At 44.6% G+C, this 18658-nt stretch overlaps 1 protein-coding gene across 14 annotated transcripts in view; it reads right to left on the bottom strand.

The window, feature by feature from the left end:
• Positions 1-18658, bottom strand: part of RGS7 (regulator of G protein signaling 7) — a gene marked incomplete at both ends in the record, with an annotated part of 439059 nt that overhangs the window by 130935 nt on the left and 289466 nt on the right. For 12 of the 14 annotated variants that reach the window (XM_080698947.1, XM_080698950.1, XM_080698943.1 and 9 more), the window contains one exon: positions 15030-15080. The exons of the other annotated variants lie outside the window; for them this stretch is intronic. In XM_080698947.1, the coding sequence (XP_080555073.1) occupies positions 15030-15080 (51 nt within the window). The remainder of the gene's footprint in view (positions 1-15029; positions 15081-18658) is intronic. 14 annotated transcript variants of the gene reach the window in all.

Genomic DNA, 18658 nt, shown 5'->3' with positions numbered 1-18658 from the left:
GAACCACCAAGATCTCTATTTTCACTGAATTGCTTTTTCTTCATGGCCCTAGGAATATAGTCACAACTTCCTAATTATTAAAAGAGAAAGAGGAAAGAGAAGGAGAGATGGAAAAAGGAAAAAAGAGGGGAAAAGAGAAGAAGGAAGCGAGATGGAGAAAAGAGGAGGAAAGGAAGAATGAGAGAAGGAAGCGAGGGAGGGAAGGAGGGACGGTGGGAGGAAGAGAGGGAGCTGCTCTTGATTTTGCCAGCCTCGTTCACTAGTCTCCTGCAAAGTGCTCCCTTTGGGGGTCACTTTTTATTAAGAACATTCTAACACATGTGTGCCACTCCCTTTCAGTTCCCAATCACTTCCTGAGCTCACTGAGTTCTGTCTTCGGTCTCCAAAACTCAGCTGAACCTGCTCTCAACTGGTCTCTAATTAGTAGGCTGAGACGGGAGGATCACAGGTTTGAGGCCAGGCTGGGCAACTTAGTGAGACCTTATTTCAAAATAATAATAATAATAATAATAATAATAATAATAATAATAGGAGGCGGCAGCTGGGGATGTATCTCAGAAGTAAAATACCTCTGGGTTCAATCCCCAATACAACAACAACAACAACAATAACAACAGAAGTCCTCCAAATCCTTTTCCACAATCCTCTCTCCTTAAGCAACATGGAATCCCTCTTCCTGTCTTCCTAGAAGGCTCTCATTCTACCACACGCTGTCTGCTCTGGAATCTCTCCCTCTGGCTCTTAACCCAGTTGTCTTCCTTGTATCTCTTCTTCTGCTCCGCATGGTGCAGCTTCTTAAAACCTTCTCTGCTTTGGCCTCTTCCCGCCTTCACCCCTACATTCTTTCTTCTTCAGAAAGCTTCCTCAACTTCAAGGTTTGATTACCAGATGTATAGCTAATCCAATCTTCACCCAGTTCATGGGGGGAGACACTGAATGAGGTGCCAGTCCATCCTTTAAAACTTTCCAGTGCGTTTAATAGGCAAACCCAGCCAATAAAGAATCATACAGTCTAATAAGAATTTCAACAGGTCAGTCCAGCTCGCTCTAAAACAGAGCAATAGTCCAATCTATTCTTGGATCCCAGGGAAGTTTCTGAGAAGAGTTGTTATTTAATTCAAGTCCTAAGTGAAAAACAGGGCGTAGAAAGCAGGAGGAATTTATAAGCACAGAGAGTGGAGTGCACTAGTGCTCGTGGTAAGAAGTCTGCCTGAAGCCACCTGAGGGGCTGCCGGAGCCAGTGCCAGCTCAAGTCCAGGAGTGGCACCCTTAGTAGATGCAATGACACAAAGGGCCATTTTTTTTTTTGGCGGGTCTAGGGATGGAACCCAGGGGGCATTCTACCTCCGAGCTACACCCCTTGCCCTATTTTTTATTCTTTATTTTGAAACCGGGTCTCACTGAGTTGCAGAGGACCTCACTAAGTAGCTGAGGCTGTCCGTGAACTGCGATCCTCCAGGTCTGTCTCCCGAATGCTGGGATTACAAGCGCGCGCCACCACGCCCGGCTACAAAGGGCCATATTTAAAGGACTTTATTTTTAAAACTTAAAAAGGGATAGGGAAAGCCAGGTGTGGTGGATCATGCTTGTAATCCCAGCATTTGGGAGGCTGAGACAGGAGGATCATGGTTCCTGGACAGCCTCGGCTACTTAATGAGGCCCTTTGCAACTCAATGAGACCCTGTTTCAAAGTAAAGAATAAAAAATCAGGCTGGGGGTATAGCTCGGAGGTAGAATGCCAGTGGGTTCCATCCCCAGTACTGAAAAAAGGGATGGGGGTTTGACTTGGAAGTAAAATGCCCCTGGGTTCAATTCCCATGACAAAAATAATGAATGAATGAATGAATGAGTGAGTGAATGAATGAATTTTTAAAAAGGATTTCACGTTCATGTTCCAGTGTTTGGCAGTTTGGGCCCAGAACACATTGCACTCCTCTGGGGTTAAGCACCTGCTGACTTACCCCTGTCAGCTGCTGCGTCCCAGGGGCACTGGGGTGTCAACTTGAGTCCCTCACTGAACCTTGGAAGAGACACGATTAGACCTGGGTTTCAGAAAGTTGGTTTCTGATGCAGATAAACAAGTTTACTGGTGTTGGAAAAAGAAAAAAAGGAACTGATGTCTCTAGGTATCCACGGGGTTGGTTCCAAGACCGAGATACTTTTGTGAAGATAAAAAGTCTACGGATGCTTACATCCACTAAAGAAAATAACTGCAGTATTTAGATCTCAGTCCACCTATTCTCAAATAAACCCTAAATAACTTCTAAGTTGCTTCAAACACCTAAAGCAATGCAAATGCTATTTAAATTGTTACAAAGTTTTGTTTAAAGAATAATGAAAGAGAAAAAGATTGTACATGTTCCATAAAGAAGTATTCAAAATTGCTGCTTTGCAATTGCTTGAATCAATGGCAACAGAGCCCAAGGACACAGAGGGTGGCCTGTAGAACAGAGAGCGCTGGCTGTACACAAAGGGCTGGATGTGTATAGAGGGCTGGCTGTGTACAGAGGGCTGGCCCATTGCAGAGGGCTGGCTGTATACAGAGGGCTGGCTGTGTACAGAGTGCTGGCTGTATACAGAGGGCTGGCCCATTGCAGAGGGCTGGCTGTATACAGAGGGCTGGCTGTGTACAGAGTACTGGCTGTATACAGAGAGCTGGCCCATTGCAGAGGGCTGGCTGTGTACAGAGGGCTGGCTGTATACAGAGGGCTGGCTGTATACAGAGGGCTGGCTATATATAGAGGGCTGGCTGTATACAGAAGGCTGGCTGTATACAGAGGGCTGGCTGTGTACAGAGGGCTGGCTGTATACAGAGGGCTGGCTATGTACAGAGGGCTGGCTGTATACAGAAGGCTGGCTGTATACAGAGGGCTGGCTGTGTACAGAGGGCTGGCTGTGTACAGAGGGCTGGCCCATTGCAGAGGGCTGGCTGTATACAGAGGGCTGGCCCATTGTAGAGGGCTGGCTGTATACAGAGGGCTGGCTGTATACAGAGGGCTGGCTATGTACAGAGGGCTGGCTGTATACAGAAGGCTGGCTGTATACAGAGGGCTGGCTGTATACAGAGGGCTGGCTGTATACCAGACAGAAGACTTGCCATCCTCAGTGCCATGTGACCAGGGCTCCCATGGAGACAGGCGATGGGGAGAGGAAAAGTAGATGGATGAGACAGCCACTGAGGAGGCAAACTTTCTGCAGATCTGGACCTAAAGAGATGAGGTCACTTTGGGCATTGTTGAATATGAGAGACGCGTATTCAACATCCTAGTGGAGTTTGCAGTGGAGAGTTGGACCGCAGATCAAGAGCTCCTGAAGAAGCCCAGATGTGTTTCTGCAGCAGTTGTTACGCCCATCGCAAAATAAGGAAGTGTCTGGAGAGTCAATCAGTAGGAAATCCTGTCTCCGTCCCCAGCCCAACAGACAGAGGTGAGGAATCTGTGACAGATGTTAAGGTGAGAAAAGACACAGTGCCACTGGCCCTAGCAGGAAGTGACTGTGAACAGAGGCAGGGACCCAGAGGCAGCCGAGGGCGTGGCCAGGGATGGGCAGGTGGGGACAAAGGGACATTATGTGCCGGTTTGCAGGAGGCCCAGGAAAACTACCAGACACAGGAAAGCAGGAAGTCACCAATGGAACAGTTCCAATAATAGAGCCAGCAGGCGCAGTCCTTCAAAGAAGACCGGTGTGCCACACCATTAATAAGCTCTATCTCAGGGAGCTTCTCTTAGTGCTTTTAATTCTTTCCTTTTTCCTTTTCTCTATTTCCCAAATCACCTAGGGTGGACTTATATTGCTTTTTAGAACTCAAAAATATCTTAAGAAATGCGCGTGCACCGTGAAGTTGTGAACCCATGACATCTGTCACTACCTATGACATCTCCCCTATGCAAGAGCTGCTGAACCACCTACCAACCTGTTATTAGAGGCACTAGGAGGAAGACCTGGAGGTACTTAGGGAAAGCCAGGACTTCCCCAGCCAAGCGGCCTGGCAGACCAAAGGGATGTGCCCACATCCCCTGCGCCTTCCCCTGGACGGCCTCAGCAGTGGAAGGACCCGCACGCCCCCTGCAGGCGCATCCAGGAGGATCAACAACGCCCAGCAGCTCCTCTTCCAATAATTTAGTTTAAATCAAAAGAGAAGTTATTGATGGAAAAGGACACAATTCACGACCCAAATCCAAACACTTGGGTGGAGTTCAACAGAACACGATGAGGTGCGCGCACTGCGGGCTCTAGGTCTCCCGGCCCGGTACTAGTGAGCAGGACTGGGTTAGGTAGTTGCAGGCAGGACCTGAAGGAAGTGCCATAGGGCCGCGCTCCAGAGAAGAGTTGGGAACGCCGGCCCAGCTCCCGCCCATTTCGCTGAAGTTTTTGCTCGCTTTCCCGCTAGCTCCCTTCCTCTTTCTTTTTCCTTTTCTTTCTCTCTCTCTCTTTCTCCTTCCTTCCTTCCTTCCTTCCTTCCTTTCTTTTTTTCTTTCTTCACTCTTTCTCTCTTTCTTTTCTCCGTACAGTGCTGGGGATGGAATCCAGGGGCTTTCTACCTCCGAGCTCCACCCCCAGCCCTATTTGTTATTCTTTGTTTTGAAACAGGGTCTCACTAAGTCGTGGAGGGCTATGAACCGTGCTCCTCCGGTCTCACCTTCAGGAGCACTGGGATGACAAGCGTGCACCCCGCCCGGCTTCCAGTGAAGTTTCTCATGGCTACCTAATGGTGTCCTCTGGGTGAAATTTTTCTTTCAGCAGACAAGAGCCAGGGAATACTCAGGGCCCGTTATAAAGTAGAATGCAGGAATTCTGAATAATTCAAGAGTCCCCAATCACTTGAATTACAGTATAAGTGTAAAATTTGAAAATCATTTTAGTCTTACTAGACTCAAAGACTCCCTGATTAAAGGAGAGTTCTTTCTTCCTCTCCTTTCCTTCTCTCTTTCTTTCTTTTTTAAATTTTTGGTGTTAGGGATTGAATCCTCTGAGCTATACCCTCAATCCTATTTTATTTTTTATTTTGAAACAGGGTCTCATTAAGTTGCTAAGGGCCTTGTTAAGTTGTTAAGGCTGGCCTCAAACCCGCCATCCTCCTGTTTCAGCCTTTCCAAGTCCTGGGGTTACAGGTGGGAGTAATCTTCACTGTTGAATTTTGTGGTAGTGAGTGAAGAAATATCAAGGTTTGCTATAATAGAAGATGCTTCTAAGTGGAGTTCAACCAGCTGAAAGTTCACTGAAGCCTGGCCACAGTCCCTCAAGTGGGAAGGCAGCAATTATAGTGAGGGCTCCAGCTACTTTCAGCATTTTCTCTAACTGCTGGTAACTTAAATAAGCAGCACATTAAAATACACCAATCAGATAAAAAAGGGAGAGAGGTCACAAAACCCGGAGGCTGGCATTTCTCCATGCCACCTGGCCTCACGTGCCACACTCCAGGTGTGGATCCCAGGCCTCCCCAGCTCCACTCGGTCCCACTGGAAGGTGCAGAGGGCACTTCCTGTCTGGAGCTGAAAATGTTCATGTTCTGAAGTCAAATGCACCTGGGTATGAGTACTATCATCATTATAAATACTATTAACTGTATTGTCTTTATAATCTGAGACTTTTTTCAACCTACCTCCTACTTCAAGAGATTTTCTTTTCTTTTAGAGATTAAATGACACCGGCATGCTGCTGTCTTGCCCCTTCTGACTTTGGGTTAAGTAGGAAGAAACGCCCACCCACCCAGTGTGGTGCCCGGGGCGCCCACTAATGAATACCACAATTGAGGGTGACAGTTCTCACTGCAACTACACGAACACAGTGACAGAGGTGAGGAGTCAAAGTCCAAACCAGAGAAAGCCCCTACAGCAGGAAAGATGATCTGACACATTGGCACACGTATTGGGAATAATATATTCTATTTTAGCCGGGTACAGTGGCGCACAACTGAAATCCGAGTACTTGAGAGGCTGATCCCAGTACGGGAGGATCACAGGTTCAGGGCCAGCCACAGCCACTTAGTGACACCTTGCTTCAAACTAAAAAATAAAATAGGGCTGGAGCTGTAGCTCAAACGTAGAATCTCCCAAGCTGGGAGTTTTGGCACAGGCTTGTAAAGCCAATACTTGAGGGGCTGAGATAGGAGGATCACACAGGTTCGAAGCCAGCCTCAGCTACTTACTGAGGCTCTCAGCAACGTAGTGAGACCCTGTTTCCAAATAAAATGTAAAATAGGTCTGGGGTATAGCCTGGAGATAGAAGGCCCCTGAGTTCCATCCCCAGTAACACACACACACACACACACACACACACACACACACACACATAAATAAAAGTAGAATGCCCTTGGGTTCAGTCTCTAATGATTGTTTTGGGGCCTCGTCAATGTACTTATAATAGGGGCCCTAGAGGCCTGCATCACCCCTTCTGCAATGTGAACCCCCAGAGAAAAGAGGATGGCTAGAAATCCACAGTTTCAACATGAATATTTGGGTCATACTTACTGGTTTAAGACTAGTCCACACTAATGAACCTTGTTCAAGGCCTATATAAAGAGTGACCCTTAGCATCCTGCTGGCAGTCATCAGTGTTAAATGATGCTTTAATAACCCAGAGTCGTTATATAGAATGGTTTGCTAGAGCTGGAATGATAATAAGAGTCACTTTTACCCATTTCCTGTTGACATAATAGTTTGCGGAACAGACAGTAAAATCTATATATTTGTAGGTCTTGGTGATTATTTGCAAGGGTCTTTCCAATGCTGCTATCTTCTTTCTGTCCAAACAATATTACTGTTTGAAAAAAGGTGAAGAGCACACAGAGAAAATTGTGTGTGTGTATGTGTTTGTAATACATAGAGTTAAAAATATGTAGAAAATGCGCTAACAAAAGGATGTGCCCACAATGCAGTAGGTTATTTCAAAACCAAAAATATCAATTGCATTGTTTCAAAAATATCCTGGGAAATGTGTCATCTGTTTAGGTGGGTCCTTGTCCCTCTCCTGCTAACCAAGCATTTATGAAAAAAAAAAAACAGAAAACAGGTGTGAAATAAATGTTCAAAAGGAACAGACACACAGGTAGAGGCTGGCAGACCCAGGCGCTACACTTTAAGGTTTTTGAGTGAGTTTGGAGCTTTACAAGTTCCTCTCTGCTGATGTTACAATTGTTAAATGATAAAGTGCCTGTCTGGTTCCTTCGTGATGTTGATGTGATTATCGAAGGGCGTAGTCTATTTAAAATGAATTAGAAAAGCTTAAAACGCTTTGCAAGTCCAAAACATTGTCAAGGGTAATGGAGACATGCTAGCCTTTCTCTGTGCTGACCGCCCAGTGTTCGTAGGCCTGTGGCCTCACTGGCAGCCTCACCAAGTCCATGAAGTACACAGGCAATTTGTAACGGTGTTTTATTAAATCAACTAACAGAATGTAGAGTGCTTTGTGGCCGGCTTGGCTGTGGGATGGCAGGCTCTCCCTGTGCTGATGGGAACATGACTGACTCACAAGGTGACAACTGGGTTACTCAGTCCCGTTGTTAACGCATCAGGGACACAACTGGCTGATTTGCTTGAGTCTTGATTTTCCCTGGTTTGTTACGAAAGATGTTGCTTCTAGAGGAAGACATTTTTCAACTAAGTTTTATCCTGTATAGATCCGCATTTATAAAGAATCTTGTTTTTCTACCTGTACTGTGTAAGCCATTTTTAACATTCCGTTTACTTAGATGGTGAATACCCACTTACAATTTCTTTCTTCTCATTTTCCCCTTATACTTGGCAGAGCACAAACCAAATAATCAGTTGCCATGAACTTGATTCATCGTTTTAGGAACTTCCCTTTAGTGAAAACTCAAGTGATTATTGAGAACTGATTGGCATTGCGACTGGGCTCAGTGTCTGGAGAGAATGTCTGTCTTCTGCCATTATATTTCTTAGATTCAATGGAAGCCACAAGAGCAACATAAGTAAAATTTTAAAAATATACAGCTAAACAATAAACAGATGGAGTGGGATCAAATGTCCACTTTCTCATAGCTCTTGGTAAAGAAAAGCCAAGGGGAAGTGTTCAGAGGCTAGTATAAAATTATGCTATTTATTTATTTATTTCCAATACTGGGAATAGAACCCAGGGGCATTCTACCTCTGAACTATACTCCCTGTCCTATTTTTTATTCTTTATTTTGAAATAGGGTCTCACTGAGTTGCAAAGGGCCTCACTGAATAGCTAAGGTGGTCCGCGAACCCGGATCCCCCTGTCTCAGTCTCCCAAATGCTGGGATTACAAGCGTGCGCCACCACACTCAGCTAATTACATCTGTTTTTAAAATAATCACCTCAGCCAGGCGTGGTGGCGCACGCTTGTAATCCCCGCGCCTGGGAGGTGGAGACAGGAGGGTCACGCAGGGTCGAAGCCAGCCGCGCTGGCTTAAGAGACCTTGTTTCTAAATAAAAATATATAAAAAAATAGGTGTCTGGGAGTGTAGCCTGGAGATAGAAGGGTTTCCAGGAACCCCAGTCCCACCCAAAAATTAAAAAAAAATTCAACTCAGTTAAATATGCCTGTAAAAGGTGAAAAAGAATCTGATCAATTAAAAAATGTAACCAAGATTCTAGCCCACTTGTGTGTTGGCTCATTTAAGCTTTACAAAACACTTTAAAGCATTTACTTTTTCAGAAAAAAAAAAAAAAACAGCAGAGAAGTTATTATGTCTAGTGCCCACAGCCAAGGCTGGCCGGCAGAGTCCACGACTCTTCAACGCCAGGATGCCTTCCCAGGAAGGCTGCAGCTTCAAGGGACATGGGATGGAGGGTGGAGAAAGACCAGGCTCGGACCAACACTGCTCAAGAACACAGAAACAAGCAATGTCCCTTGGTCCCCAGGGTCAGAGGGAGACTCGTTTCCAGTCCCGAGTCCTCAAACTCCTGCTTTTGGCCAGCACCTATTCAAGAGCTTGGTAAGGCTGACCCTCGTGGTAAGAGGCAGCAAGGATCACAAATGAGCCTGGTGACATCCAGGAGTTACTGCTGTCAATAATTGTGTGGTAGGTTGTGGAAGATGGATTTTGCAAACCTAACTCAGAAGATAGTAGAACACACCATGGAAAGGCAGGTTTAAAAGTCAGAAGAGATACAAATGTAGGGACTTTTGCATTAATGATCCCCATCGTTCACCCACACCAGCATCTGTGCCCTTGCACCATCCTTCCCCATGTTGGCTTTGGACTTGTTCATGGTGTTTGCCTTCCTGGAAGGGACAATAGTGAATCTGAATCAAGTAAGAGCTCATGGTGTGCTTGGAACCCTGAGGATACTGTGGTAAGGAGCTGGTGCTTAGCAAGCTGCAGGAAGAACAGAGACTTTCTACCTGACAGCTTCCCAGGCGCAGCCATGCCAAAATCCAAGATCACCACCCAGCAGCTGGCTACCGTGCATCAGAGGGCAAAGGAGGAAAAAGCCAAGAAAATGCAGGCAAGAAGAGGTGAGCAGTGGCCGCAAAATCATGTGCTAAGTGAAATGGTAGTTGATTTAAGCTTTGAGGTGGTTTAATTATGCCCAAAGCTAACTGATGTGAGAGAATACTGTTTTAGGCAATTAGGAAAATAAGCAAAAATGGTTACATCTAGAGAATAGAGTATCTGTTTTTAGTTTCTCACTCTGGAACCCCAGAAGGAGAAAAATGCAGGAAGGTCCATGTAGGGTGTCCAGGTGGTCAAAGGTTTGGACAGCTTTGGAGAGTCTCAGACCTCAGAAGAGAGCAGAGATTCACCTTCACACAACCGAGTAAAATGGAGCCAGGGCCCAGGGACTCAGGAAGTGCGGCCTGCTCTCTCAGTGTGAGGTGGGAGCCCCCAGCATGGTCAGCAGATAAGAGGGGTCTGTTCACCAGAACAAGTGACCCCATGGAGCAATTAGATGGCCACCAGCTTGACAGGTGAGGTCAATACTATTCCCAACAAATGCTTGACATACGGCCAACTGGCTAGGCTATTATATCCAGACATTTGGTCAAACAGCATTCTGATGTTGTGAAGGTAAATCCAGATAAGATCATTAGGTAGGGCAGTATACTTTGAGGGAGGCCATCAGGTCAGGGGTGGGCCTCATCTCCCTAGCTGAGGGACTTAGAGAGAGGACAGAGCGGAGGAGGCCTTCTGCCTCCAGGTCTCCATCAACAGTGAGGCTTGCCTGGGCCTCCAGCCTGTTCTCCAAATCTCAGGCTTCCCAGCTGAAGGTCATGTAAGAAATTCCTTAATCTCTCTCTCTCTCTCTCCACACACACACACACACACACACACACACACACACACACACACTCAGTATTATAAATATTTGTTAACTGGGTGTGTTGGTGCATGCCTGTAATCCCAGTACTCAGGATGCTGAGACAGGAGGATTACAGTTTGAGGCCAGCCTCAGAAACTTAGCAAGGACTTCAGCAACTAGTGAGACCATGTTTCAGAATAAAAATAAAATAGGACTGGAGTGAGCTGGGCGTGGTGGCGCACGCTTGTAATCCCCGCGCTTGGGAGGCAGAGACAGGAGGATCCCGCAGGTTCGCAGCCAGCCTCCCTAGCTTAAGAGACCCTGTTTCCAAATAAAATATAAAAAATAGGTGTCTGGAAGTGTAACCTGGAGGTAGAAGGGTTTCCAGGAACCCCAGAACCACCACCAAAAAAAAAAAAGCTTGTGCATCAATTTTCATCTCCATGAAATCAAAATAGCAATTTAATTTAGCATCTGTGGCCTAACCATTAAACTAATGCAATTTATTCTGAGTTGTATTTGCAAATATAAAAGATATATGTAAAATACATATACACACATGCATATTTAAATTGCTAGTGACAAAGTTTTAAGGTGTGAGTAAACTATCGACTTCATGCACGATCACAATGTAAAGTTTTAGTTCTCAGCAATGCTGCACACACACATATATCACACAAACAGAAACTTGTGTTGCTACCAAAATGAGGGAGAGAGCTAAAACACAGGCTCCCAGAGCCTCATCCCTGCACCATAGATGGGCTGGCGTGCAACCCCTCCCTGAGAGAGTGCCACAGCAGCGAGCCGAGGGGCGTAGGGCTTAGTAAGAAAGCCTCGGAGCAGGGCAGGAAGGCTGGGCTACAGGGTGGCAGTCAGCACCTCGCTGTGCCTCCAGTTCACGGCAGTAGGTCAACAGTGCCCCAAAGCAGCCGCAGTGGAGCCCACCAAGAGCAAAGATGCCCAGTGGGCACAGCTTCCCTCCCGCGGTGGACGGCGGGCGCGGAGGACCCCGGGGATGGCCCGACCTCGCAGGCCTGGCAGCTGACATAGTAGGATAGATGACAGAAATGTGTCCCAGTGGAATGGGTCCCTCACACTCGATGACAGTATGGTACCATGATGAAAGCTCAAGCGGTAGGGCCTCCAACAGCTGCTCACTCTCCGCTACACAGTCTGCCACAAACCAGTTTACAAACGCAACTTTCTGCTCATTGTTACTCCACTCTGGCTGCACAAGTGGCAAAAGCTGGCACTGGCTCAACCCAGAAAGTTCGGTCAACCGCCCAATAAGGAGAGTAGTCCCAGGTAGAGTCCCTTGTGTTTAGAATGAAACGGGGGAAAGTTCACAAAATGCATCCACAAATATTCCTGAAACATAAAATGACATGAAGCAAATTTACAACAGTCTCTGCCATACGCACTAAAAATCACTAAACTTAGATGACACGAGGTCATAAAAGAGAGGTGAGAAATATGCTGTGTGACGGGAACTCTAACCAGAAGACGATGTGATGAGGGTAGATGGAAGTAAGACACTAGAGAGAAGCAGAGATGCCGAGGGCGCAGGGCAGGTGCGCCACATGGATCCGCGTCCGCCAGCAGCAGGAGGGGCTCACTTACAACGATCCAGAGAGACCTCCACCCTGCGCACACTTTAAAAATTAATCTGGAATGGAGAGGTTGGGAAGAAAGCTAAGAAAAGAATGAAAAGTCAGAGAAAATGATAATTGAGGTGTATCAGGAATGTAACACACCAGTAAATATTGTTTCAAAAAGAAAACCAGAGCCAGGCATGGTGGTGCATGCCTGAAATTCCAATACTTGGAAGGCTGAGACAGGAGGATTGCAAGTTGGAGGGTAGCCTCAGCAAGTAGTGAGACTCTCAGCAACATAGGAAGATCCTGTTTCAAAATAAAAATAAAATATCGGGCTGGGGGTATGGCTCAGAGGTAGAATGTCCTCGGGTTCAATCACCAGTGCCACAAAACAAACAAAAGAAGAGAAACAGATTGGCTGATTTTGCTAATTAGCTACTGTTGCTACAAGGATTAAATACAAACACAACTGCAATTGTTAGTGCTTTGCTAACAACTATTATGTCAAAGAGGCAGTGACCACGTTATGTAAACCATTAGTTACTGAATCCTTAGGATACCTAAATGCTGGACACTATTCGCATATTATATATACATTTTATAAATGAGGAAAATAAGGTTTAGATAACAGAATGAAAATTTTTTTCAACTGACAAAAACCTGAATCCACTCACCTAAATCATTCAACAAATATTACACATACACAACAGAATAAACAATGAGATGACAGGGACCTGCATATACTTTAAATTTCAAAACAGAGAGGACAAAAAGTTTGAAAGACCAATATGTGTGTACAGCCATACATAAATAAAATCAATATTCTTCATATTTTACCAGAAATATTGAAAGTATGAGTGATAAATCAATACCTGTACTTTTTTTTTTTTTGCTACTGGAGATGGAACCCAAGGCCATTCTACCTCCAAGCTACAACCCCAGCCCTATGTTTTATTCTTTATTTTGAAACAGGGTCTCACTGAGTTGCGAAGGGCCTCACTAAGTAGCTGAGGCTGTCCGTGAACTGTGATCCTCCTGACTCAGCCTCCCGAATGCTGGGATTACCAACGTGTGCCACCATGCCTGGCCTTGATGCTTTTTTAAATTTTTTATTTTGAAACAAGGTCTTGCTATATTGCTGAGGCTAGCCATTAACTGTAATCCTCCGGTCTCAGCCTCCCAAGTACTGGGATCACAGGAGTGCACCACTGTGCTTGACAAGCTGTACTGTTTTTAAGAGGAAAGCTCATCTCATCTCCTTATACATCTAGCCCAGAAGTTAACATATTTAAAGGCAACAAGCTATGCTGTCAAATATTCAAAAGTTTAGGAACTGAACAGATACAAACATCCTTAAGACTTGCTAGAAAGAAGAGCAATGGATTTTTCCTATAGTGATCTATATTACGAAAGTGGATTCAAAAAATAGAAGAAATTTTATTTAGACAAATCTTGTACATGTGTATTACATTTGTATGTAATATAGATGTGTGTATGCCAACATAACTAAAACTAATCTTCAATTCTAACTAAAAGGTCAAGTCCAGCTTCATTTTGAAAGAATAACATAATGGACTGAATTTTCAGCCAAATGCCCACTGAATCACTGTAACAGAAGTATAAAGGTTTTAAATATTAATAAAATCGTAATGCATCCTGTGGCCTTGGTAAGACCCTGAGGACCAGGCGACTCTCGCTCCCTGCCCTCCAAACTGGCCGGCCACCAGAGCCTGCTCCCTGCCCAGAATTTTACAGCACGCCATCACCTCTTCACAGGATCCCGCAAGGGATAGACCACTTAAATACCAAAGAGAACCCAAGTGAGGAGGAACCAGGCGTGGGCTCTCCTCAGTGCACACATCTTCAGGGAGTCGGTGGGGTTGTTAGCTGCCACTGTAATCATGAGCAGCTTCAAAACGGTACGACTGGTTCCACAGATGCAGCCATCAGGTACCGTTCACAAGGCCAGCTCCATTGTGACCATCTTCGATTGGAATCACAAGGGTTGCCGGATCCGCTCACTCCCCATGTGCATGGTCTGCTGCCCACAGGGAACAGGCATCTCTTACTTAGCTGCACACCTGGACGGAGCCTGGCAGGCCAGAGAGGGGGCAGCAGTTCACTCAAAGAAACAAACCAACAAACTGAGGACTGATTTTTCAGCTTGTCAAAAATATGACTTAAAAACATGTATGATTCTTCCTAGATGATTGAATTTATCTCTTCATACACATTTATTTATTTATTTATTTATTTATTTATTTATTTATTTATTTATTTTTACAGTGCTGGAGATGAAACCCAAGGGTGCTTTACCACTGAGCTACATCCTCAGGCCTTCGCTATATTAATTTTCTTAAATTTGAGACAGGACCTCTCTAAGTTGCCCAGATGGGACTCCAATTTACAATCCTCCTGCTTTAGCCTCCCTAGTTACTGGACCACAGGTGTGCACCACTGGCTCTTTGTACACCTTCTAATGAAGCTTCGCAACTTTGTTTAAAGTGTTCAGCAAGAAAATAAATCAGTTTTTCATACATCTTAAAGCTAAAGTAAGATCCCACATGTAGGTTATAAATAATGATTATAAGGAACCAGCTATTGCATCTGTAAGCATTTTTCTGCTTCTCAAACTGTTACTGAAATCTTCAGTTTTTAACTTAAAAAAAAACCCACTTCTTTCAATTCACTCACTCCTTTGATCATAATGTCCTTTGCAAGTCACTAGTTCCCTGGTTATCAGGGACTCTGCAGATCTTTAGTCCTGGGGTCATCTGTGTATGGTATTCTTCCCCTCCCAAGTACTGGGATTGCAGGTGTGCACCCCATGTTCAGCTTGAGAGTCACTTTTAGAAATCTTATAAAGAAAAATATGTGAATTCATAATCACTTGCTATAAGTTATCTATACAACTATTTATGGGTATGCATACCACACATCCATGAGAGCAACCACTGAAAACCTGAATCTCATAATATGACATGAGGCATCATATTATGAGTGAAAATTATAAAAACATACAAAATTTTAGTTAAATATATGTTGACTGCTATTAAGATATGTGTCAATGCTAGAGCATAGTGCAAAAGTAATCATAATTTTTCAGGAAATTTGCTTGGTTACCATATTATATAGTCCTGAGAAACATTTTTCTTAAAATCACACAGAAAAGAAAAATTCTATCAAAGGGAAAAGGGTTATTTACCTGGATCTTCTATAGTTAAGTTCTTTATTAACCACTGAACAATGTCTGACCCTAGGAAAAGAAAAAAGAAAAACACAAGTAGATGTAAACATTTTCTTCATACATGTCAGCTTTAAGAACTCTTCACCTTAGGACTTTAGTAAGAACTTTTCTCATTGTTACAATAACAGGTTAAGGGTTTTTACAGATGGAGTAGTAAAAATGCAAGTGTGAACACAGTTCTTCAAATGCGAAAATGACATATTTAGTCACAGATAAAGGTTTGAGATTCTATGAGGGCGAGCAATTCGTCTGCATTTTTATTAGGTGCCTACCACGTCTCAGCCACAGTTCTTGGCATGGCATAACCACACTTCTTAGGCTGGTCTCTGTCTCATGTCTGTGTGCCCCGTGCCTCCTCCTCGGGCCTGTTTTCAAGCCATGCACTGTCTACTTTTGGTCCTCCAACTCCCCTGTGTGCATAAGCCCCTGTGTCTCTAGAGCACGAGGCTCTGACTGCCCTGCCCGGCTGTTTCCATGACCCTCACGACTGGTGGACACAGCAGAGCTTTCTTGGCCCTCATCTTTGCCCACTGAGCTTTCCTCCTTGGACTCCCTGTGGTCTTTTATTGCAACGTGAATCATAATGTCTTGCAGCTGTTTATCTTATTAAATCCCTGAAGCATCTGGAAGTGGAATCTCATAGTCACCCCCCAGTATTTGCCACATACCCTAGAGCGACTGCTTTCTAATACAGGACGAATAAAAGTCTAGCATGTTTTCACTTCCTGCAGGGGAGATGTGGGGACGTGTGCAGAAAACAGAACGCTTGAGTTAGATTCTAATGTACGAAAAAGAGAGGCAGTTGGTTGCTGAAAGGGTTGATGGAAAACTGAAACGTAGAAAGCAGTCACAGGAGCTGTTTACTGCACACTTTCTACATATTAAGTGCTTGGAATAATAAGAACTTGAAAATAAAGTGTTCAGTGTATTTGGCAGCTCTAGAATCCCAAGTTGAAGAATTTTTATTTAATCTTTTTCCTGTAAGTAAGGCAAAGAAAGAGACATGCAATGTCTTTAAGCAGATGGACATTATCAAAGCAAGTTTATGGAATTTGACCATCATTATATGTGAAATGTTAGTCAAAAAGGCAGGGGAACAGCCAACACTGCTATTGGCTGGGTCCAGGGTTGAAGGTGCATGGCCTTGAACTGGGTCAGCATCAAGTAAATTAGAACAAACTTGGAGACTTGTTTGAGGACGTCATGACACGCAGGAGAGATAAAAGAGGAATCAGAAGTGCCCCTGTAGGTCGTGGATGAATCAAATGGTGAAAATAAGAGTAGAAATTCGAAAAACTCCGGCTGAAGATCCGATATACTTGACACATTATACTTGACACATATACTTGTATTTAATTTTGTTATTTAGTATAAATCATTTCTTCATAATAGGAGAAATGTGTACATGGATTTCTGGGTATACACAGGAAGCTGTGTGGCTGACATTCTGGAAGTGAGACCAGGTCTCTTTTCCACCTCTCCTAGACACTGGTTGGAGGTGTCCACTACCTACCCAGAGATCCCAGAGAGGACCGACTTTAACACTGCCACAGTGATTTGGGCTGCTCGAGACCATGTAATTCAGAGCTAAGTTCAAAATGAACTTGACCACTGGATGGAAACATTCACACACAACAGCAATTCAGTATGTGTGCCTTTGAAAAGAACTTGGAGTGGTGAATCTAATTCATGCTCACTGTGGCTGTTCCTTTTACAGCTGTTTTCAATTTAAATGCCTTTAAGAAGATCCACTCATCTAGGTTTCAAAGGAAGTTTTCTAAACAGCTCAGGGCAAAGAGGAAAAAGAGCCCACTCTCAAGAGAACAAGCATAAGAGATGGGCGTCCTTGTAGTAGTGTGTGCACTCTGCAAGCCAAAGGCCCCCAGATTCCAGCCTCAGTACCCCACCACCACCAAAAAGAGAGAGCAGAGGTGCACTGGCACGCTCCTGCAATCCCAGCATTTGGGAGGCTGAGACAGGAGGATCATAATTTCGAGGATAGCCTGAGTAACTTAGCAAGACTCTTAGAAACTTAGAGTGACCCTGTTTCAAAACAAAAACTTTAAAAGGGGCTGGGTTATAGCTTGAAGTTATAATGCACCTGGGTTTGCTAACCAATGCCAAAATAATTACTTAATTAATTAGACTCATTTTTTTCAATATATGTGTAGTGATGCTTGGTAGACAGAATCCTAGGTACCCAAATTTTACTATTTCCAGATATTCTGTTGAGTTTTTATAATTGAGCATTTGTTTGGAGACTATATATGAGAGGTCACTGAAATTTTCCCTGGTTTTTTTTTTTTTTTTTTTTTTTTTTTTTTTTTTGGTGGTATTTGGGGTGGAACCCAGAGGCTTTCTACCTCCGGGCTATATTCCCAGACCTATTTTTTATTTTATATTATATTTGGAAACAGTGTCTCACTAAGTTGCTGAGAACCTCGCTAAGTAGCTGAGGCTGGCTTCGAACCTGTGCGACCCTCCTGGCTCAGCCTCTCAAGCACTGGGATTACAAGCGTGTGCCACCATGCCCAGCGAAACTTTCCCATTTTTTAAAAAAGAGCCAAACATTAGTTTGAGGACTATACGTATTTGCATTGTAAAGAATGGCTTAAAATTGCATATATCAGTACTGGAGATGGAACCCAGGAGCATTCTACCTCCAAGCTACACCCCCAGCCCAATTTTTTATTCTTTATTTTGAAACAGGGTCTCACTGAGTTGCAAAGGGCCTCACTAAGTAGTAGCTGAGGCTGTCTGTAAACCACAACCCTCCTGTCTCAGCCTCCCAAATACCGATATTACAAGCATGCACCACCACACTCAGCTATAATCCAAATTTTTGATGGGATAACTGTTCTTAAAATCTGTCATCAAATAGAAGACATTATAGATCTGAAAATATTTTCTAGACTGGATGTGGTAACATGTCGGGGCCCACTCGACTGGACCGAGATGGCACCCAGGCTTGTTGCCAGCGTGGACTCAAGATGGTGCCTAGGCTTGCAGCCAAGTCACGAGGCTCACGAGGCTGGCGGTGCCCTGAGCCTGCGCAGTGAGCCCTATCAGGTGCCCTACGGATGATCAGTGACACAGCGCCTCGTGCTACCACCAGCCCACCTATGAGAGGGTTAGAAATGCGCATGCCCTAGCTGCGGGAAGCTTGGGGTTGGTGGAGTGATGAGGGAGGGGTTATGAGACTGATATATATTTGCCTGCTGTGCGCATTGGCGGCAGCAGCAGCAGCAGCAGCATTATGATTATTGAAAGGGAAGCATTAAAGAGGAAGCATCATCAGCAGACTCGGCGTTTGTGTCGTCTTTCCTGGGGCTCTGCAGGACGGAGCCTTAGGGACGTGATAAGTGGTGCCGAGAACTGGGAGAGAGAGAGAAAAAAAAAAAAAAAAAAACAACGTAGCAAAAAATTCGCAGGTAAGTGATAAGAGAAGGCTCGCTGATAAGCAAGGGACAGCGCTGTGTAGGTTCGCAGGAATTTGCGAAGAAGTAAAACTTATCATGGGGTCTAAGGTTACTACCATGAAGGTCAAAGAGGCTCTTCGTAACATTCTAAGAGGGGAGTGAAAGTGA

Source organism: Muscardinus avellanarius (assembly GCF_963383645.1).
Source record: "Muscardinus avellanarius genome assembly, chromosome: 7".
In the NCBI taxonomy this organism is placed as follows: domain Eukaryota; kingdom Metazoa; phylum Chordata; class Mammalia; order Rodentia; family Gliridae; genus Muscardinus; species Muscardinus avellanarius.
Note: the sequence above shows the minus strand (reverse complement) of the source record. Positions and strands in the feature narration are given on the sequence as shown.